Source organism: Corvus cornix, chromosome 5 (genome assembly GCF_000738735.6).
Source record: "Corvus cornix cornix isolate S_Up_H32 chromosome 5, ASM73873v5, whole genome shotgun sequence".
Classification (NCBI taxonomy): Eukaryota; Metazoa; Chordata; class Aves; order Passeriformes; family Corvidae; genus Corvus; species Corvus cornix.
In genome coordinates, this window is record NC_046335.1 from 59,354,002 (window position 1) to 59,381,746 (window position 27,745).

The 27,745-nt window shown below is 69.2% G+C and overlaps 5 protein-coding genes across 6 annotated transcripts; 3 read left to right on the forward strand and 2 right to left on the reverse strand.

Moving 5' to 3' along the window:
- Positions 1–1,705: 1,705 nt before the first annotated feature.
- P2RX3 (purinergic receptor P2X 3) lies at positions 1,706–6,047 on the reverse strand. 2 transcript variants are annotated; one of them, XM_039552864.1, is made up of 12 exons: positions 5,747–6,047; positions 4,907–5,042; positions 4,733–4,804; positions 4,595–4,661; positions 3,861–3,954; positions 3,696–3,773; positions 3,354–3,495; positions 2,718–2,848; positions 2,537–2,630; positions 2,376–2,441; positions 2,116–2,193; positions 1,706–2,011 (listed from the first exon to the last, which is right to left on the reverse strand). In XM_039552864.1, exons 1-12 carry the CDS (start codon positions 5,884–5,886, stop codon positions 1,889–1,891), a joined length of 1,221 nt encoding a protein of 406 aa, XP_039408798.1. In that variant the 5' UTR covers positions 5,887–6,047; the 3' UTR covers positions 1,706–1,888. The 2 variants fall into 2 exon arrangements, with proteins under 2 accessions (XP_039408798.1, XP_039408799.1); XM_039552865.1 differs by having other exon boundaries at positions 5,461–5,837.
- Positions 6,048–6,805: 758 nt separating this feature from the next.
- On the forward strand, positions 6,806–12,878 carry SSRP1 (structure specific recognition protein 1). The gene is made up of 17 exons (XM_039552837.1): positions 6,806–6,858; positions 7,361–7,520; positions 7,735–7,920; positions 8,091–8,196; positions 8,392–8,582; positions 8,650–8,880; positions 8,970–9,073; positions 9,185–9,313; positions 9,459–9,680; positions 9,763–9,835; positions 10,261–10,399; positions 10,490–10,535; positions 11,030–11,153; positions 11,412–11,582; positions 11,817–11,899; positions 12,021–12,201; positions 12,480–12,878. The coding sequence occupies exons 2-17, from the start codon at positions 7,467–7,469 to the stop codon at positions 12,546–12,548; spliced, it is 2,109 nt and encodes a 702-aa protein (XP_039408771.1). The 5' UTR covers positions 6,806–6,858; positions 7,361–7,466; the 3' UTR covers positions 12,549–12,878.
- An 827-nt stretch (positions 12,879–13,705) lies between these two features.
- On the forward strand, positions 13,706–22,833 carry TNKS1BP1 (tankyrase 1 binding protein 1). The gene is given in 21 exon segments (XM_039552819.1): positions 13,706–13,845; positions 14,096–14,229; positions 14,707–14,831; positions 14,959–15,308; positions 15,310–15,578; positions 16,285–16,357; positions 17,150–17,392; positions 17,394–17,637; positions 17,640–17,743; positions 17,745–18,086; positions 18,088–18,181; positions 18,184–18,228; positions 18,231–18,332; positions 18,335–18,402; positions 18,701–20,844; positions 20,967–21,282; positions 21,501–21,630; positions 21,714–21,850; positions 22,001–22,167; positions 22,281–22,346; positions 22,538–22,833. Coding segments are annotated over 18 exon segments (4,983 nt in total). The 5' UTR covers positions 13,706–13,845; positions 14,096–14,229; positions 14,707–14,737; the 3' UTR covers positions 22,342–22,346; positions 22,538–22,833.
- A 183-nt stretch (positions 22,834–23,016) lies between these two features.
- Positions 23,017–24,491, reverse strand: LOC120410084 (bone marrow proteoglycan-like). The gene is made up of 5 exons (XM_039552898.1): positions 24,278–24,491; positions 24,015–24,193; positions 23,781–23,915; positions 23,364–23,475; positions 23,017–23,180 (listed from the first exon to the last, which is right to left on the reverse strand). Exons 1-5 carry the CDS (start codon positions 24,336–24,338, stop codon positions 23,122–23,124), a joined length of 546 nt encoding a protein of 181 aa, XP_039408832.1. The 5' UTR covers positions 24,339–24,491; the 3' UTR covers positions 23,017–23,121.
- A 1,824-nt stretch (positions 24,492–26,315) lies between these two features.
- Positions 26,316–27,743, forward strand: LOC120410134 (C-type mannose receptor 2-like). The gene is made up of 4 exons (XM_039553247.1): positions 26,316–26,817; positions 26,942–27,073; positions 27,258–27,369; positions 27,627–27,743. The coding sequence occupies exons 1-4, from the start codon at positions 26,416–26,418 to the stop codon at positions 27,683–27,685; spliced, it is 705 nt and encodes a 234-aa protein (XP_039409181.1). The 5' UTR covers positions 26,316–26,415; the 3' UTR covers positions 27,686–27,743.
- The last annotated feature ends 2 nt before the right edge of the window (positions 27,744–27,745 follow it).

The following is a 27,745-nucleotide window of genomic DNA, read 5'->3' on the forward strand; positions in this document are numbered from 1 at the left end:
GGGAGGGAAGCCCCCCGCGGTGGTGGGACCGTGGTCTGGGATTGTCCCGCTGGGACTGAACTCTCACAGTTCCAGCTCTGGGCGACGGAACCGAAGAAGCCGAGCGGGACTTTGCAGAGTGAGGTCTGAAGAGCCCCAGGTCCCTCGGGACACGCTGCGGGGTCTGGGCTGGGGCCTGGGCTGGGGCTGAAGGCGGGGATTAAGCATGGGACGGGCTGTGGGAAGGGGCAGGTTTAACACCCGAGCGCACGGACGGAGGCAGGGGGGTCACAGAGCCCCCCGGGACCTCCCTCCGGCTCAGTGGGGCCCTTCTCCCAGCAAAAGGGTGTAAAGGAGGGGTTTGTGGGGGCAATTCAGTGGCTGAAATAGGGGGGAGCTCACAGGGGTCTCCAAAATGAGACAGAGTGGTGTAGGGGGGAATGGGGTGCAGGTTAGGGGCCCCCGGAGGTGCGCGCACAGCAGCGCCGAACCAGACACCCAGAGCTGCAGCGTCAGCCGGGACAACAAACCAGGCTTAATCAGGCTGGAGATAAGGAACGATCCCGTATCCCAGCGCCGGGACAGCCGGCTTGCGGGGACGGAGGCTTTAAACCCCAAACCTGCTCAAACTGGTGGCAGAACTGCGAGGGCGCCCGGTTCCGGTGAAATCCCAAATCGGAACGAAGAAGGGCCGGAACCCCCCCCTCCCCAGTGCAGACACGGCTCGAGCCTTTCCGCCAATTAACAGCATTAGCGGGGAAGCCCCAGCGCCGCTAATGAGTCCCCGGGGTCTCAGCGAGGCTCCCCGGGCTGCTGCCGCCCCGGCCGGAGCCCCGTTAATGAGCAGGACCGCTAACGAGCAGCTCTATTAATGACTATTAATAACAATCCCGGCAATCTGTGTGCTACTGGAACACGGCACAAGTATCCCTTTCCAGCCGCCACACGAGTCCTTTCCCAGTCTCCTCCCTTCCCAAAAACTGGGGGTTGAGTGTCCCGCTCACCCCCTCGCTGCTCTGGAAGCTGAGATGGCTCCGCTCGCCTCCGGTGCCACCCAGGGGGTCCTGTTAGTCCCGGCGCCGGGGAAGGAGCCCCCCAGGCCGGGTTTGTGGTGGCCACGGGTGGTGGGTGGGTGGCCAGGGCTGAGCTGATAAGGAATCCGTGCGGCTGATAACGAGCCCCGCTATCTGCAGCGGGGGGAGGGCAGGAGCCGCTCTCCCTGCGGGGCGGGGGCTGCCCTGGGCAGCAGCGAGGGGCTCCGGGACCCTCGCTCCTCGCTCCCAGGAACGAACGCCGGCACTTGGCACCGGCGGCTCCACCGGGACCAAGCCAGGCTCACGGCGTCCCCACCGGCCCTGCAGGGGGATTGGGGTGGGATGAGGAGCCAAAACCCCCCCGTCCCCGGAGCAGGAAGGGCAGCGCTTGGCCCTGCACGAGGAGGGATCCGGCAGCTTCCTCCGAATCCACCAGAGTTACTCACATCCGACCGAGGAAGTGACCCCCCTCGGGCTCAGCTCCTGTCCCTCTGTGCCCCCTTCCACGGGCTGCGCTCCTGCTGGCAGCCCCCCCCGCGGTGTGCCCCATCCCAGGGACAGCACCCCGACCCCTCTGCCCTCTGCTCCCGCACCCCAACCCTGCCCGTCGGCCCCCAAACCGCCCCGCGCCCACCAAGGCTGGACACGGGTGGGTGCTGCGAGCCACGGGTTTATTGGGGGGGGGGGGGGGGGTGCAGCACCCTCGGAGCAAGGGGCGCTCCGTGTGGGCACAGGGGACACTGGGATGTACTGGGACACCCGGGGTGGGCACCGGGGACACTGGGATGCGGATGGGGCTCACAGGGTGAGCGCTGGAGAGGGGCGAGCAGTAGGAGCCCCTCAGCCGGCCGTGGGCTGCCCCGCGGCCCCCGGGGCTAGAGGCCGAGGGAGAAGGTGCCCGAGTCGGTGGATTGCTTGTCCCGGCTGCAGGCCCCCAGCGCCCCGGGGGGACACGCCGTGGGGCTGGCGGGGGTGGCGGGCGCACCGGCCTCTGGCACCTGTGGGGCAGGGGACGGGCGCTGGGTGAGTCACTGCCCCCGGGGGCCGATCGAGCCCTCCGGAGGTGCCCCCATCCCCAGGGCACCCCGGCCCCACGTCTGACCTCCTCGAACTTGCGGGCCTTGTAGTGCTCGGCGCCCTTGAGGAAGTTGAGCAGGATGATGTCGCACAGCACCGTGCCCTGGGGGCGGCAGCGTTGGGGTGGGGGGGGCCCACGCTGTGGAGCACCCCCGGGACCCGCAGGGAGCCCGGCCGCTGTCACCCTGCGGCTGCGCTGTGTCCCCGTGCCCCACGGCCACGGGATTTCCCCCTTTTGCCCTGGGGGGTGTTACCACGCCGGGGCTGAGAACGGCCACAACTCACCACACCGATGGAGGTGAACGCGGCCACCGTGTTGATGAGGGTGGGGACGATGCCGAACTTCCCGGCCTGGGGGAGCAGAGCCCTTGTTGGCCAGAGCCCCGGAGCCCCCCGCGGCCCCCCGAGCCCCCCTCGGCCCCCCGAGCCCCCGGCCCCACACGTACGCTGCCATACACCAGGACATCAAAGCGGATCCCAAAGGCCTTGGTGAGGGTGCGGCGCTCGGAGCCATTGGGCCAGCGGTAGTACCGGGCGTGCCTGCGGGGCCGCGGGGACACGGGGACATGGGGACAGGAGCCACGCCAGGCAGCACACACCCCTGTGCCAGGCGCGTCCCGGCCGTACCTGAAGTTGTATCCAGGGGCGGGGGTCCGGGCCAGGCTGTCCAGGCGGGTGAAGGAGTAGCGGGGCAGGCAGCGCTCCCAGGCCCGGTCCAGGTCACACACCCACCCGATCTTGATCCCCAGCACCCCGCCCTGCCCCAGCCCTGCGTCAGCACCACGGACCCCAGACCCACGGCCCCAAGTCCCCGCAGCTTCACAGCCCTGTGTCCCCTGGCCCCATGCTCCATGTCCCATCCCACATCCCCATGCCCCCAAGTCCCCCGCCCCTGTCTCAAATCCCCGTGTCCGTACACCCCATGTCCCCATGCCCCGTATCCCAAACCCCACGCACCCACATACATGTCCGTGTGTCGAGCCCCACGCCATCACTGTGTCCTGTGTTCCTGTGTCCCCATGTCCTGTTCCCAACATCCCACACCCCTGCACCCCTATGTCCCCATGTTCCATGTCCATGTATCCCACCACCCCATGCCCCTCCCATCCCATGCCTCATGTCCCCATGTCCCACATCCCCACATCCCAGGTCTCTGTGTCCCCAAGCCCCATGCCCTCACATCCCGCCTGCCCGTACCCGTATGTCCCCACACACACCCCGTTCCCCCACCGTGTCCCCCGTGCCCCCCGCGTCCCCGCTCACGGTGGCAGCCAGCGCAGGGAAGTCCTGCCCGGCCAGACGTGCCACGTCCCCCAGGCGCAGGATGGGGCACAGGGGCTGCAGCTGTGGGTGGAAGCGGCACCGGCCCAGCTCCACCCCACTGCCTGGGGGTGGCAGGTTGGTCCTGGGGACACGGGGGGACACAGGGGGACAGGGAGGGATGTGCCATCAGGCAGCAGTCTGGGGCTCGTGGACCCCCATCCCAGTGTTCCCCCACCATCGTGAGCCTGTGTCCTCATGTCCCCCCGTCGCCGTGTCCCTGTGTTACCCTGTCCCCCTGTCCTCGCATCCCCCCCGTGTCCCCCCGTGCCTTGTGCCACTCACTTCTCAAAGCCGAAGAGCGGGAAGCGGATGCTGTTCTTGATGAGGAGGGTGAAGTTCTCAGCTTCCAGCATGACGGGGCTGGAGCAAAGGGGGTGACGCTGGGGACACGGCAGGGGCACGTCCCCTGCTCCTCCCTGCGTCCCGTGTCCCCCCGGTCCCACTCACACGTCAACAGTGTCCACCTCGGGCGGGCACCAGCCCTGGATCTCGCAGGTGCGCAGGGTCGCGTTGTAGGCGATGCAGCGCCCCGTCAGCATCCCTGGGACCCCGAACCCCTGTCAGCACCCCTGGGACCCCTGTACCCCCATCAGTACCCCCCCGGAGCACCGCTGGCACCTCGGACCCCAACCCCTGTCAGCACTCCCGGGACCCCCGTACCTCTGCCACCACCCCTGAGACTCCGGACCCCCATCAGCACCCCCGGGAGCATCCCTGAGACCCCAGGCCCCCGTCAGCACCCCTGGGACTCCCAAACCCCCGTCAGCACCCCCGGGAGCACCCTGAGACCCCAGGCCCCCGTCAGCACCCCTGGGACTCCCAAACCCCCGTCAGCACCCCCGGGAGCACCCCTGAGACCCCAGACCCCCGTCAGCACCCCTGGAACTCCCAAACCCCTGTCAGTACCCTCGGGAGCATCCCTGAGACCCCAGACCCCCGTCAGCACCCCTGGGACTCCCAAACCCCTGTCAGTACCCCCGGGAGCACCCCTGAGACCCCAAATCCCTGTCGGCACCCCTGGGACCCTGAACCCCCGGCTCCCCCAGACTCCCAGCTCCCGCATCAGAGCCCCGGCCCCCCCCAGTCCCCTGAGCCCCACCAAGGATCCCTCACTCCTTCCCGTGGTGGCTCCCCCGGTCCCTCCGGCCCCCTCAGCCCCCGTTCCCACCGGGATCCCTCACCGTTGCTCGTGCCCGGGCTCAGCTCCCGGCAGTCTCGGTCCGCCGAGCAGTGGAACGCGGCTTCGCTCTGCGGGGCGGGGGTCAGCGGGCGGGGGGCTCATCGAGGGGTCCCCCCGAGCGCTCCCCGCCCCCCCGCACCTCCGGGCACAAGCCCTGCTCCTGGTCCTCGGTCCGGATCTGCTTGGTGACCACCACGAACACCGAGGTGCCCTGAGGGACGTGGCTGTCACACGACCCGTCCGGGGGGGGTGGCGAGCTGAGGCGGGGGTGGCCCCGCGCCCCTCGGCGACCCCTCCGGTGCCCGGTCCTCACCTGGGGGGGCGTGACGTAGTCGGCCGTGTCCATCACCTGCCCCGCGTAGCGCCCCACGCCCTTCACCTTGGTGACCACGGAGGACTCGATGGCGGTGTCCCGCACCTGGTACGCTTTCTCATGGAGGAACACCCAGCTGGGACAGCACCGCGGGTGACGCTGGGGACAGCCACCCCCGGGCACCACCGGCACCCCCCGGCAGCCCCCGGACCTGCCCCTGGCTCGCGGTCCCCGACAGCCGCTTGTCATCCCCCGCCGGTGGCTGCTGTCACCCCCCGGGAGCACTCGGGGACAGGGACCCCCTCCGGTCATCCCCTGGGGCCGAGCGGCTTCTCCGCTCCTCGGTGCCACCCACAGTGTCACCCGCCAGAGATGCTGTCCTGGCTGTCCCCCGTGTGTCCCCCGTAACGACAGCTCGCTGTCCCCGTCATGTCACCTGCGCTGCCACCCTCCTGCCACCCGCACCGGCACACTCTCTGGCTGTCCCCGCCGTGTCAGCCGCACCGACACCTTCTGTCCCGGCTGTCCCCGTCGTGCCACCCGCTCCGGCACACCTGAATTCCCGGCGCTGACACAATTTGTCACCCGCTCTCGCGTCCCTCCTCTGCTCCATCGCTCACCGCTCCCGGCCTGGCCACCCCCTCACCCCGCACCGCCGGCCGGGTGTCCCCTCGCTGTCACCCCCCATCACCCGTGTCAACCCCGGGTGCCGCCTGCAGCAGCAAGCGGGAGTCGCCGCGGTGCCGGGAAGAGGGTGCGGGGGGTGTCCCGGGGGATGTCCCGGGGCGGCGCGTCCCAGAGGTGCCCGAGAGCTGTCCCGGCGGCTGCCGCGGGGCTCACCCGACGAAGTAGGCGAGGATGAGGAGCTGGACGCCGCGGTTGACGACGCCCACCACCCAGCTCTTCACCACCACCGACTTGGTGGTCTCGTACGAGAAGAAGTCGCTCACCCAGCGGGTGCGGGAGCGCGGCGGGGGCATGGGCAGCGCGGAGGGCGGCCAGCGACGGGGGTCCGGGCAGGGCAAGGCAGGGCTACGGGCAGGGCAGCGGCAGGCAGGGCTGCGGGAACGGAGGGCGATGCGGGAAGGGCAGGGCAGGGATGCGGGCAGTGAGCGGGGATGCGGGCAGGGCAGGGCGCGGGCGCCGGTGCGGGCAGGGGGTACCGGCAGGGGCACGGGCAGGGTGCGGGTACCGGCAGGGTGTGGGCGGCAGCCCGCAGGGGTGCGGGCAGCGGGGGCGGGCGGAGGCGGGGGCAGGGCGGGGGCCGGGGGCGGGGGCACGGCCCGGGGGGACGGGAGGGGTCGCCCCCCTTGCTGGGGGGATGGAGGGGGGGCAGGCGGGGTCCTTCCCGGGCGTCCCTGCGGTGGGGAGCCCCAAACGGGGGACGCACTCGGACACCGGGGAGCCCCGCGCCGGGGTGCACGTGGGGGGCGCGCCCCAGGCTGAGGATGCCGGGTTTGGGGGGGGCTCCTCTGCAGGGGAGTACGCCCGGGGGGCCCCGTGTGCGCGGTTTCGGGGGTGCCCCGCTCTGGGCCGCCCCGCTGCCCGGTTCCAGCACTTTGGGGCACCCCGCCTTTGGGGGGGTGGGGGTCCCCACACGAGGTGACGTCACGGGGCTCGCCCCGCGCTGGCCAATGGGGTCCCTCCTCCCCTTCTCTTCATGGTGCTGGGCGGGGCAGAGCGGCGGCCGGCGGGGGAGGGGGCGCGGCCGCTCTAGCCCCGCCCCCGCCGCCTCGGTGGGCGGGGTCCTCCGGCGCGCTGCGGAGCCGCCCGCGGTGCGGCGGCGGGCGTTGCACCGGCCCGCCACGTCGCCAGGGGGCGCCAGCGCGGACCGGCGCCATGGCGGAAGTGCGCGCGACTTCCGGCGGCGGCGGCGGCGGCGGCGGCGGCGGCGGCTCCGCGCGGTTGGCGCTGCGCAGGCGGGAAAGGCGGCGGCGGCGGCGGCGGCGGCGGTGCGGGGGGCTGGGCGGGCTCGCCCGGGGCATGGGGGGTGTCTGGATCCCGCGGGGGGGAACCCGCGGTCAGGGGAGGCCGGGCTGGGGGGGGGGAACAGGCCTGAGATGGGAGCAGGTTCGGGGCGGCGGGGCAGGCCCGGGGTTGGGGGGCGCTTGGGAGCTCGGTCCCGGAAGGAATTTGGGGGTGCGGCGGGTGGTTTGGGGCGCGGAGAGGCCGCATCGGGGAGGGGAAGGGCAGGGGTGGGGTGTTGGAGCGGTGCGATGACACAGCGGTGGCCGAGGGGTGCAGGAGGGGGTGGCCCCCGGGCCAGGGTACATCCGGGGAAGGGGGCGGGAGGGGCCGCGGTCGCCGCCGCCGGTGATTCAGGTGCCCCCGCGAGAGGCAGCGCCCGAGACTGGGGGTGGGAGCAGCTGTGTGGGAGCTGAGGTGTGGTTCTCGGGGCGCTGGGGAGGGCCAGGAGCCCGTCGCCAGCCCGGCTCACCCGCTGTCCCCCCGCAGCTGCCCTGACTGTGTCCCGTGCCGCTGCCCCGGGCATGCCGGGCTGGGGGGGCTGCTGAACCCCTCCTGAGCTCGTCCCCGTCCCCTCCCGCACCCCGCAGCCGCCATGGCCGATACGCTGGAGTTCAACGAGATCTACCAGGAGGTGAAGGGCTCCATGGTGAGCGAGGGGACGCGGGGACGGCCCCAGGGGCACTTCTGGGGTTGGAGTGTGTTGGGGTGTGGACGGGGGAGCGAATGCTGCGTGGTGAGGAGGGCGGGGGCCACGAAGCTGTGGTCGGTGGTGTGGGTGCCTGGGGGGCTGCACCCAAAGGGGCCCTGGTTCCCCCACGGTTCCAGGGGACCGAGTCCCGTGATGCCCGGCTCTCCCGCAGAACGATGGGCGGCTGCGGCTGAGCCGGCAGGGCGTCATCTTCAAGAACAGCAAGACGGGGAAGGTGGACAACATCCAGGCCTCGGAGCTGGCCGAGGGCGTGTGGCGACGCGTGGCGCTGGGGCACGGCCTCAAGCTGCTCACCAAGAACGGCCACGTCTACAAGTATGATGGGTTCCGGGAGTCGGTGAGTCCCTGTCCCCTGCTCCCGCTGCCTTGGCCCTGGCCCTGGCCCAGCCGTGCTCCCTGCGAGCCCCAGAACAGCTCTGCCCCCTGCGTCTCCGTGCCCGGGGGCTGTGTCTTGAGTGGGGCTCTGGGTGTTTCCTGATGGTGTGCCCTCCCTCTCGCCCAACCCAGGAATTTGACAAGCTCTCAGATTTCTTCAAGGCCCACTATTGCCTGGAGCTGGCGGAGAAGGATCTGTGTGTGAAGGGCTGGAACTGGGGCACAGTGAGGTTTGGAGGTAAGTCCCAGTGGCAGCCTGAGGCCGTGGGGCAGGATGTTCCCACCAGCGTGGCTGTTCTGCTGCCCCAGCCGCTCCCTTGGGAGCAGCTGGTTTCTAGCGATGTTTCTAGGGATTTTGGGAGAGGAGCGGGACTGTGTCTGGAGATGGGGTTTGGGGGGCACAGCTCTGAGCTGGCTGTGACGTTCCCCACAGGACAGCTGCTGTCCTTCGACATCGGGGAGCAGCCGGTGTTCGAGATCCCGCTCAGCAACGTGTCCCAGTGCACCACGGGCAAGAACGAGGTGACGCTGGAGTTCCACCAGAACGACGATGCCGAGGTCTCGCTCATGGAGGTCCGGTTCTACGTGCCCCCCACCCAGGAGGACGGCGTGGACCCCGTGGAGGTGCGTGGGGCTGGCAGGGGGGCGGGGGGTGGCAGCGAGGGCCCTTTTGTGACCGCTTCCCTCGCAGGCCTTCGCCCAGAACGTGCTGTCCAAGGCGGACGTGATCCAGGCCACCGGAGACGCCATCTGCATCTTCCGGGAGCTGCAGTGCCTGACGCCGCGCGGGCGCTACGACATCCGCATCTACCCCACCTTCCTGCACCTGCACGGCAAGACCTTCGACTACAAGATCCCCTACACCACCGTGCTGCGCCTCTTCCTGCTCCCGCACAAGGACCAGCGCCAGATGTTCTTCGTGGTGAGTGGGAGGGCCGTGGCCCTCCCCTGGGAGGGCAGTGGGGGTGGTTCAGGGCGGTTTTGTGTCCTCACCTCCCCCTCGCTTTCCAGATCAGCCTGGACCCCCCGATAAAGCAAGGCCAGACCCGCTATCACTTCCTGATCCTGCTCTTCTCCAAGGATGAGGACATCTCCCTGACCCTCAACATGAATGAGTGAGCTCCCCCCGCTGCCAGGCCGCCTCCCAGACCCCTCCCTGGATCCTGAGGTAGGTGCTGACCCCCCCAGACCCCGTTCTCACCTCTGCCCTCCCTCCCTCCATGCAGGGAGGAGGTGGAGAAGCGCTTCGAGGGGCGGCTCACCAAGAACATGTCGGGGTCCCTCTACGAGATGGTCAGCCGGGTGATGAAGGCGCTGGTGAACCGCAAGATCACCGTGCCCGGAAACTTCCAGGGGTGAGTGGCTGCAGGGCCAGTCCCTCTCTTCCCTCCTCATTCCCATGGCCAGCGGGGAAGGGGCTCTCTGTGCCGGGGAGCAGGGCCTGGCTGCCGGGGCTGGGCACGGTGTTTGTCCACACGGACAGCAGAGTTTGCCCCGCAGACACTCCGGAGCCCAGTGCATCACCTGCTCCTACAAGGCCAGCTCGGGGCTGCTGTACCCGCTGGAGAGGGGCTTCATCTACGTGCACAAGCCCCCCGTGCACATCCGCTTCGATGAGATCTCCTTCGTCAACTTCGCCCGCGGCACCACCACCACGCGCTCCTTCGACTTCGAGATCGAGACCAAGCAGGGCACCCAGTACACCTTCAGCAGCATCGAGAGGTGGGTGTGGGCTGGGGGGCCAGCCCGGCCGTGCCCGCCAGGGCTCCCCGGCAGCCCAGCCCGACCGTGCCCTCTCCCACAGGGAGGAGTACGGGAAGCTCTTCGACTTCGTCAATGCCAAGAAGCTGAACATCAAGAACCGGGGGCTGAAGGAGGTACCGGCCGCGCGGGGCCGGGCTCGCGCCCGCTGGCGCCAGCACCGCCTTCTCCCAGAATCCGGCTGCTTTTCCCTCCTTTTTTCACCTCTCTTTTCTCTCCTTGCCCTTGTAGAGGAAAAAGGTCCGTGCGATATCCCTTCCTCTTTCTCCTCCTCCTCCTCCTCCTGGTGCAGGTTTCCTGTGCATGGCCGTGGTGGTCTCTGACTAACCCAGTAACCCCAGCGTGGTGTGCGAGGGCCCCCCGTAACCCCCATAACTGCTCTGCCCCTCTCTCCGGGGCCCTGAGGGGGGAAGGAGGGGACGTGGCCGTGTCTGGCCCCTGCCCTGTGCATGCCCAGGGCCGTGCTCACCCAGGGCTGTGTTCCAGAGGGGCAGTGTGCCTGGGGGGCACAGGGAGCAGCTCTCACCCTGCCTCTCTGCAGGGAATGAAGCAGAGCTACGATGAATATGCCGACTCTGACGAGGACCAGCATGATGCCTACTTGGAGAGGATGAAGGAGGAGGGCAAGATCCGGGAGGAGAATGCCAACGACAGCAGTGACGGCTCCGGGGAGGAGACAGGTGAGGGCTGGGGCTGAGGGGCTGCTGCGGTGCTCCAGCTCCTGTTCCTCGTGAGGATCCGAAGCACTGAGCCCTCGCTTTCTCCTCCAGATGAGTCCTTCAACCCTGGAGAAGAGGATGACGACGTGGCTGAAGAGTGAGTAGAGGCTGGGCAGGGCTCTGTCCAGAGGCCCTGTAAGAAGGTGCTGTTCTAGGGCTGTGTGAGCATTGAGAGATGCTCACAGCATGAATGGGATCACCTGGATTTGGGAATGTGCAGCCCTGGATTTGGGAATGTTGGGCAGCTGGGGCAGTTCTGGGCTTGCTCCCTTGTAATGGCATTAGGCAGTACGAGAGAGTTCTGGAAGGGACCAAGGGCTCCTGGGGAGGCCTTGGCTGCTCTGTCCGGGAAAGAGAACAGCTGGGAGGAGGGTTAAGGCCCCAGGCTGGGGTGAGGATGGGTGGGAGTGGTGGCAGGAGCCCTGTTTCCCCGAGAGCTCCGAACGTCCGGGAAGCAGAGCAGAGTGAGCCGTGCTCGTGGACGGCGACTCCCCTGAGGGCTGTTAGCGGAAGCACGGCAGCTCCAGCCCGGGAAGCCTCCTCGGGGCTGTGGTGTCTGGGGGCAGCTCCGAGGCCAGTGCCCCTGTGCAGGTTCGACAGCAACGCCTCGGCCAGTTCCTCCAGCGGCGACGGCGACAGCGACCGGGACGAGAAGAAACCGGCCAAGAAGGCCAAGATCGTCAAGGACCGCAAGCCCCGCAAGAAGCAGCCGGAGGTGAGGGGCTGCTCCGGGAGCAGGAGCAGCTCCTGGAGCAGCATCAGGCAGGTCACAGCCCCGCCTGAGCTGCCTCACCTCAGCCTCTGCAGCCCTGGCCGGAGCTGTTGTCCAGGCCTGGCGTTGCTGCTCCAGATGGGTCCGGGCTGAGCCTCTCCCAAGGGCGCGTTGTTCCCGTGCCCAGCCTGTCCTGGTCGTTGTTCCGAGGTGTTGGGTGAGGGGTGCGTTGGGGTTCCATGGGTGTTCTCCACCTCCCAGAGCAAGAAGGGGAAGGACCCCAATGCTCCCAAGCGCCCGATGTCAGCCTACATGCTCTGGCTGAATGCCAGCCGGGAGAAGATCAAGTCGGACCACCCTGGCATCAGCATCACTGACCTGTCCAAGAAGGCTGGGGAGCTCTGGAAGGCCATGTCCAAGGAGAAGAAGGAGGTGAGGGGTGGGAGGCCCAGGGGGCAGAGCTGGGCCTGGTACAGGAGGGGAGGCCGGACGTGGGAAACCCCTCCTTGCTCCTGGGAGCATGGAGCTGCACTGGTGGGGAGTTGGGAAGGGGCGGGGACGTCCTCGGGCTGGTGAGCTGGGTGATCAGAAGTGGGAGCAGGGTGGGCTGCAGGAGGATGTTGGAGGAGGAGGGGGGGCCTCGCTGACCCCGTGCTCTGGCCGCAGGAGTGGGATCGGAAGGCGGAAGACGCCAGGCGGGACTACGAGAAGGCCATGAAGGAGTACAGCAAGGCTGACAGCCACAGGGGGTGAGCGTGCTGGCAAGGGGCCGGCAGGGCTTGGCCCCCCAAAATCGGGCTGTTCCCGGGGCCAGCGCTGCCAGCCAGGTAACGCCACTGCTCTCCCCTCTGCCCACCCAACCCCACGCAGGGAGAGGTCCAAGAAGAAGAAGAAGAAGCAGGAGAAGCAGGTGAAGGGGAAAGGGGACAAGAAAGGTGCCACCTCCAAGTCCTCGTCCTCCAAGTCCCCGGCTAAAGGCATGAGTGACAGCTTCAAGAGCAAGGAGTTCGTGTCCAGCGACGAGAGTTCCTCTGCAGAGAGCAAGAAGGAGGTGGGGGTCACAACTGGGGGAGGTCCTGGCCCCTCTTCCCTGGGAAACAACTGTCTGGGAGGGTCCCCGCCCCTCTCCCCTCGGGGAACATCCTGGTGGCTTCTGCTGGAGAGGCTGGGTCCTCCTGGTACCTCGTGTCCGTGGTATTTGGCCATCCCTCAGGGCTTATCCCCAGGCCAGCACCATCACGCTGTCCCTGCGGTGGGGCCACGGGAGGAGTGGGGGATGCTGCCCTGCCCTTCACTGTCCCCTGCTGACCTCTCCGTCCCCGCCCGCAGGACTCAGAGGACGAGGGCGCTGCCAGCCCGCCCCCCAGCTCCGAGGACTCGGCGTCCGGCTCGGATTAGCCCCGTCCCGGCTGGCTCCAGGCTGGTTCCCGGTGGGGAGAGGACTGGGCGGGCCGGCCCCGTGGGCAGGGACCGGCATCCCGGGCTCCCGGAGGCTCCCACCCGGAGCGGGGCCAGGCTCCCCTGTCCCCCCAGCACCCCGTGGCGGCTGGAGGTGCCAGAGGCTCCTCAGTCCCTCACTCCTGTTCCCCATCAATTTATTTTTTCTAAACACTTGGGTTTCTCTCCTTTTCTTTCCTTCCCTCGCTGGTTTTTTTTTGGTGTTGTTTTTTTGTATTTTGGGTCCGTTCACATGGCAACTCGGGTTGAATAAAAAAAAAATCCCACTGATGGTGTTTGTGTGGGTGTGGGGCTGGCTCCCCCATCCCTCCTTCCTTCCTGCAGCCATCCGGGAGCTCGTTCCCCTCCTTGAACCGCTTCCAGGGCTGACTTCATTCTCTCCCCACCCTCCATTAGCGGCCCCCAGCCCCTGCTCAGCCATCAGGGCTCCTAATTACAGCCCCTCGCTCGATCCTGATGCCATTTGGGGGTTTTTCTACCTCCCTCGTGAGGGGGTTGATCCGATTAAGTCCCGTTTCCCCTCCGGTGTTGATTGCGGCCAGTTCCCGGTCCCCCATGGCTGCCTCTTCCCCCCTCCTTCCACTGCCTTTACTGGCACCGCTGGGATGGGGCTGCGGGGAAGCAGGAGCCCCCCGGGGCGGAAGCCGCGGGTCCCCGGTGGGCACAAGGGGCCCTGGACCCCCAAATGGTGGGGGGGCTCTATTGTCACAGCAACCTCCACCTAACTATGCACTGCTGCCCCTCTGGCGGCTGCCCCACGGTTGAAGGACACCGGGAACGGGGACGATTTTGGGTCCGGGGGTGCCCGGGGGGTCCTGCCCAGCCGCTCCCGCCCCCGAGGGTGATCCGGGGGGCGCTGGAGGTCTCCGGCCCCTCCGGCCCCCCCTCGGAGGGCTCTCTAGCCGCCCCTCTCGATGGTCCGCCCGCCACGCGGCGCCGCTCTGCCCCGCCCCTCGCCGTCGGGGGCGCGGCCTGGCGCTCATGAATATGCATGAGCAGCGCCGGTGGAGGGTGAGTGGGGGGTCTCTCTGCCGGGATGGGGCTGCGGGGAACCGGGAACCCCCCCGGGCCCGTGGCGCCCGCCGGGGGACCACGCGGCTTCAGCCGCGGCGGGCAACACGGGCCCGGGACCTCCCGAATTTGAGGGGGGGGCTTCGTTGTCATGGGGACGGCGCTAGGCCGCGGTCGCGGCCTACTCAGCCACTCGATCGGAGGCTTCGTTGTCGTGGCAACGAGGGTAGGCCGCGCTGGCGGAGGACCCCGGGGGGGCCGGACCCGCATCCCGGGGCCCCGCCGCCATCCCGGGCTGGGACACGGGCCCGATGGTTTCCAGATGTGGGTTGTGGCGGCGGTTCCCCCGCGGAAGGCGCGAGGAGGGGGGTCTTGGGGAGGGTGGACCCCGGCGGGGCAGGAGGGAGCGAGGCGGGGAGGGGAGGGCAGGGCCGGGCCGGGAGGAGGCACCGAGCGGGTTTTTCCTGTCCCCGCAGCCCCGGTGAGTCACGGGAGAGGCGGCGGCGGCAGCGTGAGACCCGTGGGGACACGAGCCCCTCCTCCCCGCCCGCCCCGCGCCCCCCAGGCGTGTCCCCGGCCCGCCGCCGGCATGCGGCTGCTGTGGGGAAGGTGAGCGCGGTGCTCGCGGCCCCTGCTAAGGGCTGGCGGAGGGGCTCGGGGCGCCGGGCGGGGCCTCCCGGGCGGCCGGGGGCTCGGGGGGCCGGGGGTGGCCTGGGCAGGGAGCTGAGATGGGGGCTGGGGCAAACCGGGGGCCAGCCCGGCGCGGGGGGCTTGGCGAAGGTCGGCAGGAGTGACACGTGTGTGTTGGGACAGGTTAGCGCAGGGTCAGACAGGTAGAGGAGGGGCCCCACGGCGTTAGGGAGCGTACCGCGGGGTCGGGGTGGCTCCGGGGGGGTTGGGGCGGTGGCCGGGGCTGCTGCCGGGCAGGGCTGGCTCAGGTGAGCCGGGCCCGATGTGCCGAGGGTGGCACCGCGGCGCGATCACCGCTTGGCGCAGCTGGACGGGGCTCGGCACAGGGCCCGCAGGGCGCTTGGGCTCCCCCAGGCTCGGGGCGCTCTCCGAGACGATTCTCCCTCTCTCCCTAGGCGGCTGACCCTGCACCGCGCCCCAGCGTCGCCATGGCCTCCCAGCCGCAGCCCCTCTGCCCCGCCGTGCCCTGCGCCTCCCCTGCCGGCACTGGGGGGGCCGGGCTGGCCGGCAGCCCCGACAAAGGTCAGTGCCCCGGGCTGGGGAGAATCGGGGTGGAGGGGCTGCTGGGGCAGCCCCCTCAGAGCTGTTCCCAGCTGTGGGGGGCCGCACCACTCCGCTGACTCCGGCCCCCTCCCTTGCCCCTCCGCAGGCATCGCGCGCCCCAAGCCACCGGTGCGGCCCAAGCCCCGCGTGCTGCCCAAGCCGGCCGTCCCCGCCAAGCCCCCGGTGCTGGCCCCCGCACCGGGCCCGCGGCACCCCCGGCCCGAGCTGCCCTCGGCCGAGAAGATGAATCGCCTGGCCGGGCCCCAGCCCTACAGCGGGGGAGGCGCGGGGGGGCCCCTCCGGCGCCCCTCCTTCACTGTCAAGTCGCTCGAGACCCCCAATGGGAAGGGGCTCTCATCGCCCCCGGTGGCAGCCACTGAGGAGGAGGTGTCCCCGGCCCCGCCAGCCCCCTCGCGCAAGGGCCCGGCGCCCTTCAAGGTGACGCCGGTGCCGGTGGGCCGCCAGGCCGGAGCGGTTCCCCGGCACCACCGTGGAGGAGATCCTGGCCAAGATGGACAGCAGGGAGGGCCCAGGCAGCCCAGACCGGGCCTGGCTGTCGCCCTTCTGCACCGACTCCTCCTCCCGCTTCGGCTCCAAGACCTTTGCTGCCTTCCGGAAGCGTCCCAGCGGGGAGGCTGATGGAGACCCCGCCGGCGAAGCCCTCCAGGTGCCCCAACCTGCGGCAGAGGGAACGGGGGACGATGGACACCCTGTGGCTGAGACGAGGTGAGGGCCCGGGAGCTGACGCCGGGAGGAGAGTGGCAGTGGGAGCAGGGACGTCACTCCGAGCCGTCCCGGGGCTGGGAATGTAACGGAGCTGAGGTCTGGTCGCCGGCACGGGGCCCGGGTTCCTCCCGAGCTGCAGTGCCTCGAGCTGCCTCCGTGGGAAGGCCGGGGCGGCCAGTGCCGACCGCAGGAAGGGCTGTCCCAGGCCAGGAGCTGCCTGCGGGCGAGCTCCGAGCCAGCCTCTGGGATGGGAGTAACAGGCCGGGGGTTGCACCCCCAGGAAATGCTCCTGATTTTCCAGCCTTGCTATTTTCTCCCTGCTGGGCCATGCCAGGGCACAGGGAGCAGGCAGATCGGCGGGACTGCCAGCTGCAGGATGTCCTGGGCCAGAGCCAGGGCTTGGCCACGCTCCCGAGAGCCGGGCACCTCAGGGAGAGCTGGGCGGGGGCTGCCTGCTCAACTCTGAACGGGAGTGTGAGAAACACGCTCCCAAAGGACCGAAAACTTTCCGGCAGAGGAGCTGGGGCCGCTTTGCCTCCTTTCCCTGGCAGCCCAAGCCAGAGACTGTGCAGCCGTGGCAGGGCCTGGCCCCTGTACCCTGCATCCTTGAAGGGTGGTTTGGGGCAGGGGTGCCTCGTGGGTGGTGGGAGAGTAGCACTGAGGCACACAGGGGGATTTACCCTCCTTCCCCTTTTCTCTCTGCCAGCGGCTCCCCCCCAGCCGGGCCGAGCTGTGCCGGGGACCCCCGCGGACGCCGGAGGCCGCCGTCCCCCCCTGACGTGAGTGCTGGCCTCGCCCTCCGGCGCCATGGCGGCTCCGCTCCTGGGCTCTCTCCTTCGGGGCTCTCCTGTCTCCTCCGGGGCTCCCTTCTCTGCGGGGTGCGTGTCTCTCCTTTCTCCTTGGGGTGCTGGCCGCCCCTTCCTGGGCCGGGGGGGGCCGGGGGAGGGTCAGTGCCCCCTGTGCCGAGAGCCCGGCGTGGGGCCCGGGGCTGTGGGGGTGGCGTGTGCCAACACCGGTGCCAGGCGTGGGCAGGGAGCAGCCGTGAGTCACCAGCTGGGGTTCGGTGACCTGGCAGGTATGTGGCAGGGCAGGCCCCGCGGGCACCCCGCCAGCCCCTTTTCCCCGTGCCGTGCTCAGGGCGGTGACCGGGACACCGGGCCGCGGTGACACCGCGGGTGGCAGCCTGGCCAGCGGCACCAGGTCACCCGGTGAGGGGCAGACCGCGGCAGTGCTGGGCAGGGGGATGCCAGCTGCGGGCAGGGCGGGGGCTGTGCTGGGGGGGTTCTGACTTCTTCCTGCTTCATTTCTTCTCTCCATCTGTCCAGGCGCTCTGGGGGCAGCGGGGGGCCGGGCAGGGAGCGGGGCTGGGCCACCGGGAGCCGCCCTGGTTGAGTCACGCAGGAGCAGCCTGGTGCTGGCACGCAGCACGGGCACTTCCTGCCCCGGGTGCGGGGAGGGGAGCAGGGCTGGAGGGAGGGACCCTCCAGAGTTTTGGGGGGCTGGCTTTGGGATGGATGACGTTCGGAGGTGCCTCTTGATTGACATGACCCCCCTGCCGGCTCTTTCCACAGCTTTCCTCTCTTACAGCTGGGTGCCCTCGACCTCCAGGCTCCCCAAGGCCCCCCACCTGCCCAGCCCCGGCCCCAGGAGCGCCTTTCCAGCCTGCCGAGCCCTCTGCCCCGGCCCCTGGCTCCCCTGATGCCCCCCCTGAGCTCCTGGCCCCTGACTCCCCCACACTGCCCCCCGGCTCCCCCGAATCCCCCGCTCGGCCTCCAGCCAGGGTCCCCGTCGCCTCTGTCCAGGCCCCGGGTGCCTCCCTCGGCCACCGAACCCCAGCTCAGCGTCTCCCGTTCCCCCGGCTCCCCACACACTCCGGGGGAGGGATCTCCTGGCACTGCCAGCCCCCCTGGCACTCCTGACCTGCCCCTGCGAGTCACCTGCCCCCCCGGCTCTCCCGAGGCTGCTGCCGAGTACCTGGCCCCCCAGCCACCCCTTGCCAAAGCCTCTCTTCCCCCGGGCTCCCCAGAGGGACCTGATGACTCCGCAGTGTCCCCACCGTCCCTGAGGGTCCTGATTTCAACCCCCCTCCCCGGGATGTGGGGCTACGGCGCTCCTCAGAGGGGGTGCTGCGGCCCCCGCCCACGGGGCAGGGCCTGGGGGAGCTGGGGGGGCTCACTGAGCGCCCTGCCCCGGCCTGGAGACCTCCTGTCGGAGCCCTCCCTGGGCAGCGAGTCCGCGTGGAGCCTCTCCCAGTCCTTTGAGTGGACATTCCCGTCGCGGGGGGCACGCCTGCCAGCCTTCCCTCCCCGCTCCCCCATCCGGGAGACACCTGACTCGGGGCTCTCCGAAGAGGGGGAGTCGGATGGGGAGGCTACAGCCCCCGGCCCTCCGAAGGACAGCAGGTCTGAAGGATCTGACAGCCAGGAGGCGGAGGGGGCTCCGTGCCCAGGGGGTCCCGTGGCCCAGCGAGAGGCTGAGGGCTCGGCACAGGAGGAGGAGGAGGAGGAGGAGGGAGGAGGAAGGGGAGGCAGAGCGGGATGCTCCCGTGTCCCACTCCCCGCTTCACGTGACAGAGCCTGGCCAGGAGCCGGCTGAACCTGAGTCCCCCCCCAGCCCAGGCTCACCACAGCTGCCCCCCTGGGTCCAGCCCCCCAGATCCAGCTGCTCCAGCTGACTCAGCCTGGGCAGGTGATGGCCCCAAGAGCCTGCAGGGTCCTGGGGGCCCAGGCCAGGCCGAAGGGCCCTCGCAGGGCCCTGACCCCACGCCGACCCGGGCTGGCTGACGGAGCTGCTGGTGTCGCCCGGGGTCCACAGCTCTCCGGAGGTGAGGGGTGTGGGGGGCTCTGCGGGGTCAGGGTGGGCTGGGCTCCTCCTCCCTCCATGGGGCAGTGGGATGGGACAGGACGGGCGGGTGGTGGGTGGAGGCTGAGCAGGGCTGTGTGCTGAGGGGCAGGTGGTGGGCTCTGCCCTCTCCTCGGGATGGGCCCCGCCGTGCTGTGTCCCCGAGGTGTGTCCCTCCTCCCCAGCTCCACTGCTGCGGGAGCCGGGGTTGCTCCACCCTCAAACTCCTCTCCCCTTTCTAACCTCTCTCCCCTCTAACTCCTCTCCCCTTTTTCCCCCAGAATCTGCTGGGCTGGTCACGGAAGGACCTGTGCAGTGAGTTTGGCATTGGCCGCCCTCGCCAGGACAGCACCTTCAACTGGAGCCACCCAGGTGTGTCCAGGGAGAGAGACTGGCCTGCTGAGACCAAGCAGGACCAGGAGTTCGGGACTAGATCCAGCTGGGGCAGCACCCACGATGACAAGGACAGCAGTGCCCGGGAGAGCTGGAGCGGTGACTACAGAACAACAGAGCTGATGGGGGACATGAAACTGGGCTGCAGTGACTGGTCCCAGTCCCTTGGCACTGGGGAGAGCTGCCTGCAGGATCCAGACTTGAGTGCCAGCACAGCCAAGTGGGGCCAGGGCTATGGCAGCACGGAGGAGCTCGGCTCTGGACAGGCCAACTGGGGCAGTGGCCTTGGCACGGGACACATCCGGCAGCTGGACAAGGAGCCGCGCTCCGGGCAGCCCACCTGGGCAGGCAGGTACAGCGGCGGGGACACGGAGATGAAGGACAGGGAGCTCACCCCAGACTGGGCCGGTAAATACAGCAGCCGGGATGCTGGGAGCAAGGACAAGGATTTAACGCTGGGCTGGGCTGGCAGATCCAGCACTGGGGACGCTGGGAGCCCAGATAAGGAGCTCAGCCCCGGCCGGCCAGCCTGGGACAGGGGGTATAACCCCAGGGACATGGAGAGCCAGGACCGGGAGTTCAGCCCCAGCCGGCCAGCCTGGACTGGGGAATACAGGGACGCGGAAAGCCAGGACTGGGAGTTCAGCCCCAGCCGTCAGGCTGAAGGCAGTGAGTACAGCACTGGGAGCGTGGATTCCCGGGACCAGGAATTCAGCCCCAGCGGAGCGGCCTGGGATAACAGGTACAGCACCCGGGACATGGAGAGCCAGGACCGGGAGTTCAGCCCCAGCCGGCCGGCCTGGACTGGTGAAGTCAGGGACATGGACAGCCAGGACAGGGAGTTCAGCCCCAGGAGACCAGCCTGGACCAGTGAATACAGGGAAATGGAAAGCCAGGACAGGGAGTTCAGCCCCAGCAGGCCGGGCTGGGATGACAGATCAAGCAGCAGGGACACGGAGAGCTGGAGCCAAGAGTTGAGCACCAGCAGGCCAGGCTGGGATGACAGATCCAGCAGCAGGGACACAGAGAGCCGGGACCGAGAGTTGAGCCCCAGCAGGCCGGGCTGGGATGACAGATCCAGCAGCAGGGACACAGAGAGCCGGGACCAAGAGTTGAGCCCCAGCAGGCTGGCCTGGGATGACAGATCCAGCAGCAGGGACACGGAGAGCCGGGACCAAGAGTTGAGCCCCAGCAGGCCGGCTGAAGCCAGTGAATGCAGCACCAGGGACCTGGAGGCCCAGGATGAGTTCAGTCCCAGCGGAGCAGCCTGGGGTGACGGATCCAGCACCAGGGACCTGGAGACCCAGGACAGTGAATTCACACCCAGCAGAGCAGGCAGGGATGGCAGGCACAGCACCGGGGACATGGAGGCCCGGAGTGGGGAGTTGTTCAGCCCCAGCGGAGCTGTCTGGGATGACAGATCCAGCAGCAGGGATGTGGAGGCCCAGGACAGAGAGTCCAGCCCCAGTGGAGCAGTCCGGCATGGGGAGCACAGCTCCGTGACCCCCAGGGAGGAAGAGCAGGAGCTGATCCCGGCCCGGCTGAGCTGGCCCGGTGAGGGCAGCGTGGGGCAGACCGGGCTGGTCAGGGGTGGCAAGGAGGACATGCCCAGCTCCCAGCACCCCAATCCCCTGGCCCAGCAGCCGAGCTGGGGCGGTGCCCACCAGCAGGAGCGTGACAGCTCCGGCAGCAGGGACTGGGCTGAGGAGCTCCGAGCAGCTGAGTGCCACAACCAGTTCGGTCTCATCAGGACAGAGCGGGTGCCAGACCCCTGCAGTGCCAGAGCCTCGGATGGCTCCGTGTCCGGGGTCCTGCCACAGCCCCCCCAGGCAGGCTGGCACAGGGATCTCTCTCTGGACATGGGCAATGCCCGCTGGAGCCAGGATGTGGACAGCTGGAGTGTGGAGCCGCAGGATGCCGAGGCCAGGCGCCAGGAGTGGGCGAGTGCCTTTGGCGCCCGCTGTGCCGCCCGCAGCCGGGACCTTGGCGCGGGGGAGCGGAGCCTGGGAGGGGACATCGGCGCAGAGCACGGGTAAGGAGGGCACCGGTGGTGGCAGGGAGGGAGCAGCTTCCCCTGTGGCAGACGGAGGGGTTTGGGGCAGGGCTTGTGTTTTCTGGGGCTGGAGCAACTCTGGGGTTTTGTCTCCCAAGCAGGTCGGCCCCCAGCCCATCGATGGGTGACGTTCCAGCTGATCTCCCGGCTGCTGAGCCCCCCTGGAGCAAGTCACCCAGCCCCTCCGAGGAGGAGAAGGACCCCTCTGAGCTGGCCGCTGCCCCGCAGAGCACCAGGGCCCGCCCTTTGCTGCCAGAGGCTCCCAGTGGGATCCCAGCGGACACAGGAAGTGAGGAACAGTCCTCAGACCACCCGGATGGGGAGAGCTCCTCAAGCTGGGGGGAGCAGCAGCTCTCTCTGGGTACCCCCCAGCCCGAGGGGTCCATGGAGCAGGGGCAGGAATTTCCTCTTCTGGAGGTGAGTGGGGAGTGGGGAGATTCCAGTCACCCTGTAAGGCCTGGGACTGCCTGGCTGTCACAGGACGTGTCTGTGGATGGGGCTTTGCCCTCTGACCCTGCTGCCCCCAGGGTCGGCCATGGGTTGAGGGCCCCCAGCACTGCTGTGGGTGTGCTGGCTGGGGTGGGGGGTCCCTGGGCTCCCCATGCCAGCTCTGACCTGTCCCCCGGGCTCGGCAGGACACGGAGCTCCTGGACAGCAGCGTGTTCCGCAGCAAGGCCAGCCTGGGCCGCAAGCGCCAGCACCGGGCACCGTCCGTGCGCCCCACCGCCACCGAGGGGGACAGCTGGATCTTCCGGGACTCCACGGGTGAACCCAGCAGGGATGGGGACGGGAGCGGGGTGTCTGTCCTGGCACAGTGTCATGGTGACACTGTCCCTGTGTCCCCACAGAGCCCCGGCCAGCCCCGGCAGCGTCCTCTGACGAGGAGGCAGCGGAGGAGCCCCGGAGCCGGCGGATGCGCGGCTCCCCCTCAGGCAGGGGGGTCAAGGTGCCGCTCTTTCCTGGCCTCAGTGCCTCCGCCATCAAGGTGAGACCCTCGGACTCCTGTGCAAGGGAGGGTGGAACACAGGGAAACTGAGGCAGGGTGGGGCTGGGGGCTAAAGGCAGGGAGGAGGCAGTGGGGCGATTTGGGGGGCAGAGCACTGTGTGTCTCCCTGACCTCTCTCTCTGCCCCCAGGCCAAGCTGAGGGGTCGCAACCGCTCGGCCGAGGAGGGGACATCATCAGGGGAGAGCAAGGGGACCCCTCCTAAGGACCCCCACGTGCAGCGCTCCAAGTCCTGCAAGATCCCTGGTGTGAGTGGGAAACCCCCGACCCTGCCCCCCAAGCCAGAGAAATCCTCAGGGTGAGTGTGGGGGGCCAGGACCCTCATGGGGGCAAAAGGGGGGCTGAGGGCACTGGTCTGGGTGCCGGGGCTGGTTTTGGGGGGCTCATGCTGAGGCTGTGCCAACACCCCAGATCCGAGGCCTCTCCCCCCCACTGGCTGCAGGCGCTGAAGCTGAAAAGGAAGAAGCCTTGAGCGAGGTGAGTGGGGAATTTGGGGCAGTGCTGGGGACACACTCCCCCAGCTCGGGCTTCCCCATGTCCCTGGGGTCTGCACTGCTGGGGGGCAGCCCCCTCCCTCCTGTCTGCTCTGGCTGGGTCCCCCCGGGATGGGTCACCCCTGGGGGGGGCCCTGCAGGGTCCTCACCCCGTCCCCACTGTGTCCCTTCCAGGCTCGCTCCCCGACGCCGACAGCCGCTGTCCCCGGACCAGGGCTGTCCCCTCCCATGGGGACACACACACACACACACTCACCTATGCACTTTGTACGAGCTCGCAGGGTCCCTGTCTTCCCAACACCTCCTCCCCATCCCCCCTTTGTACCCTGTTCCCATGGTCCCCAAGGGGCTGGGGGTGGGCACGAGCCCCCCTTCCCCTCCCCCCTGCTCGTGTATGGCCCGGACACAGGGCGATGGGTCCGGCTCGTGGTGTCGCTGCCACAGACAATAAAACCTCGCTGGTCAGTTCAGGGGGTCCTGGCTCTTCTCCCAGGCCCTGCGTGGGGATCACAGAGGTCCTTGGGGAGGGGACACTGCGACCTCCACTGCCCACACAGGAGCTGTGCAGGAAAGAAGGGACACCTCCAGAACCCCTCTGTGCCCGCCGTAGGTGCACCCAGCCAGGCCCCCCGGCCCTGCCCAAACACTGAGCGGGTGCTGACACCGAGACTTTATTGAGCTCCGAGGCTAGGGGTGCAGCCCCCCGTGCGGGGACAGCAGTGGGGGAGGCCTGGGGGCACCTGGGGGGGCTGAGCCCCTCATATCTCGCAGATGAAGGGCAGCCGCCTCTTGCAAGGCACGCTCCTCCAGCGCCCATCTGGGGAGAGAAGAGGGGGGATCAGCCCATCGCCCACCAGCACCCCCACCTCCAGGGACCCCCTCCAGCCCTCAGGGATACCTCCCAGATCCCCCAGTGCCAGCCCCCCGGTGCCACCTCTCCATCCCCAGCCCCTCAGCACCCTCCCCCCATCGCCCAGACCCCCCGAGAGCCCCCACTGACTGTTGGTGCAGAGGGTGGTGCAGAAGCGGCGGCCGGGCAGGGGGTGCCCGGGCAGCCACTGGCTGTAGTTCCAGGGGCTCCGGTCGGTCCAGTGGCAGCTCGGGTATGGGATCTGCCAGCAGAGAAAGGGTGTGGGGACCCCTAGCACTGGGGACAGTGGGGTGGGAATGGGACATCCAGGCTGGGCACTAGGGATGCTGGGGCAAGGCTGGAGCACCCAAGCGGGCACTGCGGACACGGGTGGAGTTGCAGCCCTGCTGGTGGGCACTGAGAATGCTGGGAATGGGATCGGGAACCCAGGTTGTGCACTGGGAACAGCGGGACAGGGCTGGGACACCCGGGGTGGGCACTGGGGACACTGGGAGGAGGCAGGGTGCCCCGAGGCCAGGGCGGTGGCGGTGGGACGGGGGTCCTTACGGCAGGCTGGCTGACGGCGCCGATCCAGACCTGGCCGGCGTTGGAGTGCCGGCGCGCCAGGAGCAGCAGGAAGGTGTTGGTGCGGGAATCGTGGATCGAGGCCAAGCGCCCGCGGAAGCGCCGGGCACAGATGCGCTGCAGGGACACGGCTGTCACAGGGGGGCACTGGTGCCCCCACCCTGACGCCCAGCCACCCCATTCCACCGCATCCCACCCCATCCCACCCCGTCCCACCTGCGCACGGTAGAAGTTCCGGCAGCGGGAGACGACGACGTAGCGGCAGGTGGCGGTGCCCGGCATGCTGGGGACACCGAGCGCCCGCTTGTCACTGCCGCCCAGGCACCCGCTGTACTCCTCGGGCACCTCCAGCTCTGTCACATCCTCCTCGTCCTCCGCCGCAGGGCTGGCGAGAGCTGGGGACACCGGCTGTGTCACCCTGGCATCAGGGGTGTCCCCGGGATGTCCCCGTGGGCAGGTGGGGTGTGGGGGGCACTCACCGGAGCGGCTGGCGGGAACTGTGCCCAGCAGGGCCAGGGCGATCAGCAGGCAGGGCCGCATGGCGTGGGCACACTGGGGACACCACTGGCACCCTCGGGAGATGCCACAGCCCCGTCACCCTCGGCCAGCCTGAGGACACCCCCCTGGGCCTCTGCCAGCCCCAGCGTCACCCTGTCCTCCCCATGTCCCCTCAGAAACCCCCCATATCCCCACTGTCCCTCCGCCATCCCCAGTGCCACTCCATGCCCCGTCCCCTCTGCCATCCCCACAGCCCCCAGCCCTCCTGTGCCCACCGTGTGCCCAGTTCCTCACCTCCAGCCCTTGGGTCACCCCCTCTCCTGGGCACCCCGTGCCATTCTGTCTCCCACCATGCCCCCCCGGCACTCCAGAGCCCCCCAATGCCAGACTCGGGAACGCCCAACCCTGGCAGCTGAGGGCTGAGCCCACCCCCATGTCCCTGTCTGCGTTCCTCACCTCGGTCTTGGGGGGCTCTGCCCACTGCCACCCTTATATCGGTGACAGGGACACATGGCCCTGACCACAGCCTTGTGACACCCCCAACCACCAACTGTTGGGGACACAGGGGGGGACACCCGGGAGGGCTCTGCCAGCAGCCTGCCCAGCCAGTGCCCTCGGTCTGCTTGGTCCGGGGCAGGGGGTGCAGGGCATGGGGAGGGGGCTGTGCTGCTTTGGGGTGCAGGGCTGTGGGGAGGGGGCTCAGGGAGTTTGGGGTGCAGGGGTGTGGGGAGGGGGCTCAGGGAGTTTGGGGTGCAGGGTGTCAGTACAGGGGCTCAGGGAGTTTGGGGTGCAGGGGTGTGGGGAGGGGGCTCAGGGAGTTTGGGGTGCAGGGTGTCAGTACAGGGGCTCAGGGAGTTTGGGGTGCAGGGGTGTGGGGAGGGGCTGTGATGCTTTGGGGTGCAGGGGTGTGGGCAGGGGGCTCAGGGAGTTTGGGGTGCAAGGGTGTGGGGAGGGGGCTCAGGGAGTTTGGGGTGCAGGGTGTCAGTATGGGGGCTCAGGGAGTTTGGGGTGCAGGGGTGTGGGGAGGGGCTGTGATGCTTTGGGGTGCAGGGTGTCAGTACAGGGGCTCAGGGAGTTTGGGGTGCAGGGTGTCAGTACAGGGGCTCAGGGAGTTTGGGGTGCAGGGGTGTGGGGAGGGGCTGTGATGCTTTGGGGTGCAGGGGTGTGGGGAGGGGGCTCAGGGAGTTTGGGGTGCAGGGTGTCAGTACAGGGGCTCAGGGAGTTTGGGGTGCAGGGGCTGAAGGGGTGGGGGTGCAGGGGTGCTCAGGGTGTGGAGATGAGGATGGGGGATTGGGGTGCAGAGTCCCCGGGGGGGTGTGGGTGCTCAGCTGCAGGCCAGGGGGCTAGTCAGGGGAATGGGTGGCTTAGGAGGGGCTCAAGGGGGTCTGTGGCCAAACGGCCAGGCTGGACCCGGGGGGCCACGACCGTTGGGAAGGAAACAGCCCTTGGGCAAGCCTGGCTGGCGGGAGATGGTATCAGCACGCCAACATCCCCTCTGCACCCCCAGCGCCCCCACCCCGGGACACACGGCACCCCATACACCCGCCTTGCACCCCTCAAACTGGAGCTGCCCCCACCCCTGTAGCCCCAGCCCTGCTCCCCCCTTGTAGCACCCACCCTCTGCCCTGGGCACTGCCGTGCTCCCCCCAACCCGCAGTCCCCCCTCCCCAGGCCATGTGTGTCCCGCTGCAGCGTCACCCCGGTGCCCCCCTGGTGTCCCCAGGGCCAGGATGGGTGGTGCAAGGCTGTGGTGGTGACATGTGGCCCTGTCAGCCCTAAAAGGGGGACAACGGGCAGAGCCCCCCAGCCTCCAGGTGAGGACTGAGGACGGGGACAGGGACATGGAGGGTGACATCAGAAGGGGCTCAGCCCCCGGCTGCTGGGGCTGGGGACCAGGGGTGGGCATCCCTGAGGCTGGCACTGGGATGCCAGGCAGACACGGGAGTGGCACAGGGGATGGTGGAGGGACAGTGGGGATAAGGGGCGCAGAGGGGCAGGATGGGGTGAGGGACACAAGGTGGCACTGGGGGTGGCAGAGGAACAGTGGAGACATTAGGGCTGGCAGAGGGGCCACGGAGAGGACGGGTTGTTACCAAGGGTGGCACAGGGGCTCTGGACCATGGGGGTGGCCGAGGTTGATGGGCCTGTGGCATCTCCAGAGGGTGCTGGTGGTGTCCCCAGTGTCCCTGCGTGTCCTGCTGCCATGTGGCCCTGGCTACTGCTCGCTCTGGCCCTGCTGGGCACTGTCCCTGCCAGCCACCCTGGTGAGTGCCCCCCACACCCCTGCCTGCTCCCAGGGACACCCTGGGGACACCGTCAGTCCCTGCCACCCCCGTGCCATGCCCACCCCACTGACGCCACATGCCCGGGGCTGGCAGTGGGTGGCAGAGGGACCCGTGGTACCAACCCCCCCCTCCTGCGCCCTGCAGCCCCCCACCAGCCCGGGGGGGTTCCTGCTGGTGAGACCCCCCAGCTGCGCTACGTGGTGGTGAAGAAGCTGCGCACCTACGCAGGCGCCCAGGTGAGGGGACATGGGGCACGGGGGGTGCGGGGGACGCCAGGCTGTGCCTGTCCCACAGCGGCACTGCCGGGAGGTGCCCGTGGGCACAGGTGAGTGCCCGGTGCCAGCCCGTGCCCGTCCACAGCGCTACTGCCAGGACGTGTACCGGGGCCAGCTGGCCTCTGTGCACAGCGCTGCCCGCAACCAGGAGCTGCAGAAACTGGCACGAACCCACACCACATTCGCACCCTGGATCGGAGCTGTCACCAGCTGCAGGGTGAGGGGACACCGGGGGCAAGGGGCTGCAAAGGGGTGCTGGGTGCTGGCGAGGAGATCAGCTGGGGGCTGCTTTGGGGGGTGAGGGGCTGGGTAGGGGGTGCTGGGGCTGGAGGCTGGGGTTTGAGGGGCTGGGTATGGGGTGCTGGGGGCTGCCACTGGGGGCTGAGGTGTTGGCACAGCAGGCGGGGCAGTGGGAATCGCGCTGGGAGGACTCCAGCCCCTGGAACTACGCGAACTGGGCGCCCATCCATCCCCTCCACACCGTCACCACCTGCACCACCCTCAGCACCCGAGGTGAGGTCACCCACCCACCGTGTCCAGGCTTGGGGGATGCTGGGGAGGGGAGCACAGGCTACTGGGAAATTGGAGGAACACTGGGAGGACACTGGGGCGGTGTGGGGAGAGGGCTACAGGTCACTGGGGGGGACACTGGGAGGGGGTACAGGGCACTGGGGGGCCAAGGGGGGGACACAGGGGGCACTGGAAGCGGTTGCAGGGTGCTGGGGGGCCCTGGGAACCACCCACGGGCCTGACACTGTCCTTGTCCCCAGACGGGCTCTGGCGAAGCCGCTTCTGCTTCCAGCTGCGCCCCTTCATCTGCCAGTACTGAGCCCCCAGTGCTGCCGTGGCCCCCCAGGTCCTTTCCCAGTAAAGCAGAGGTGCCCTGAGC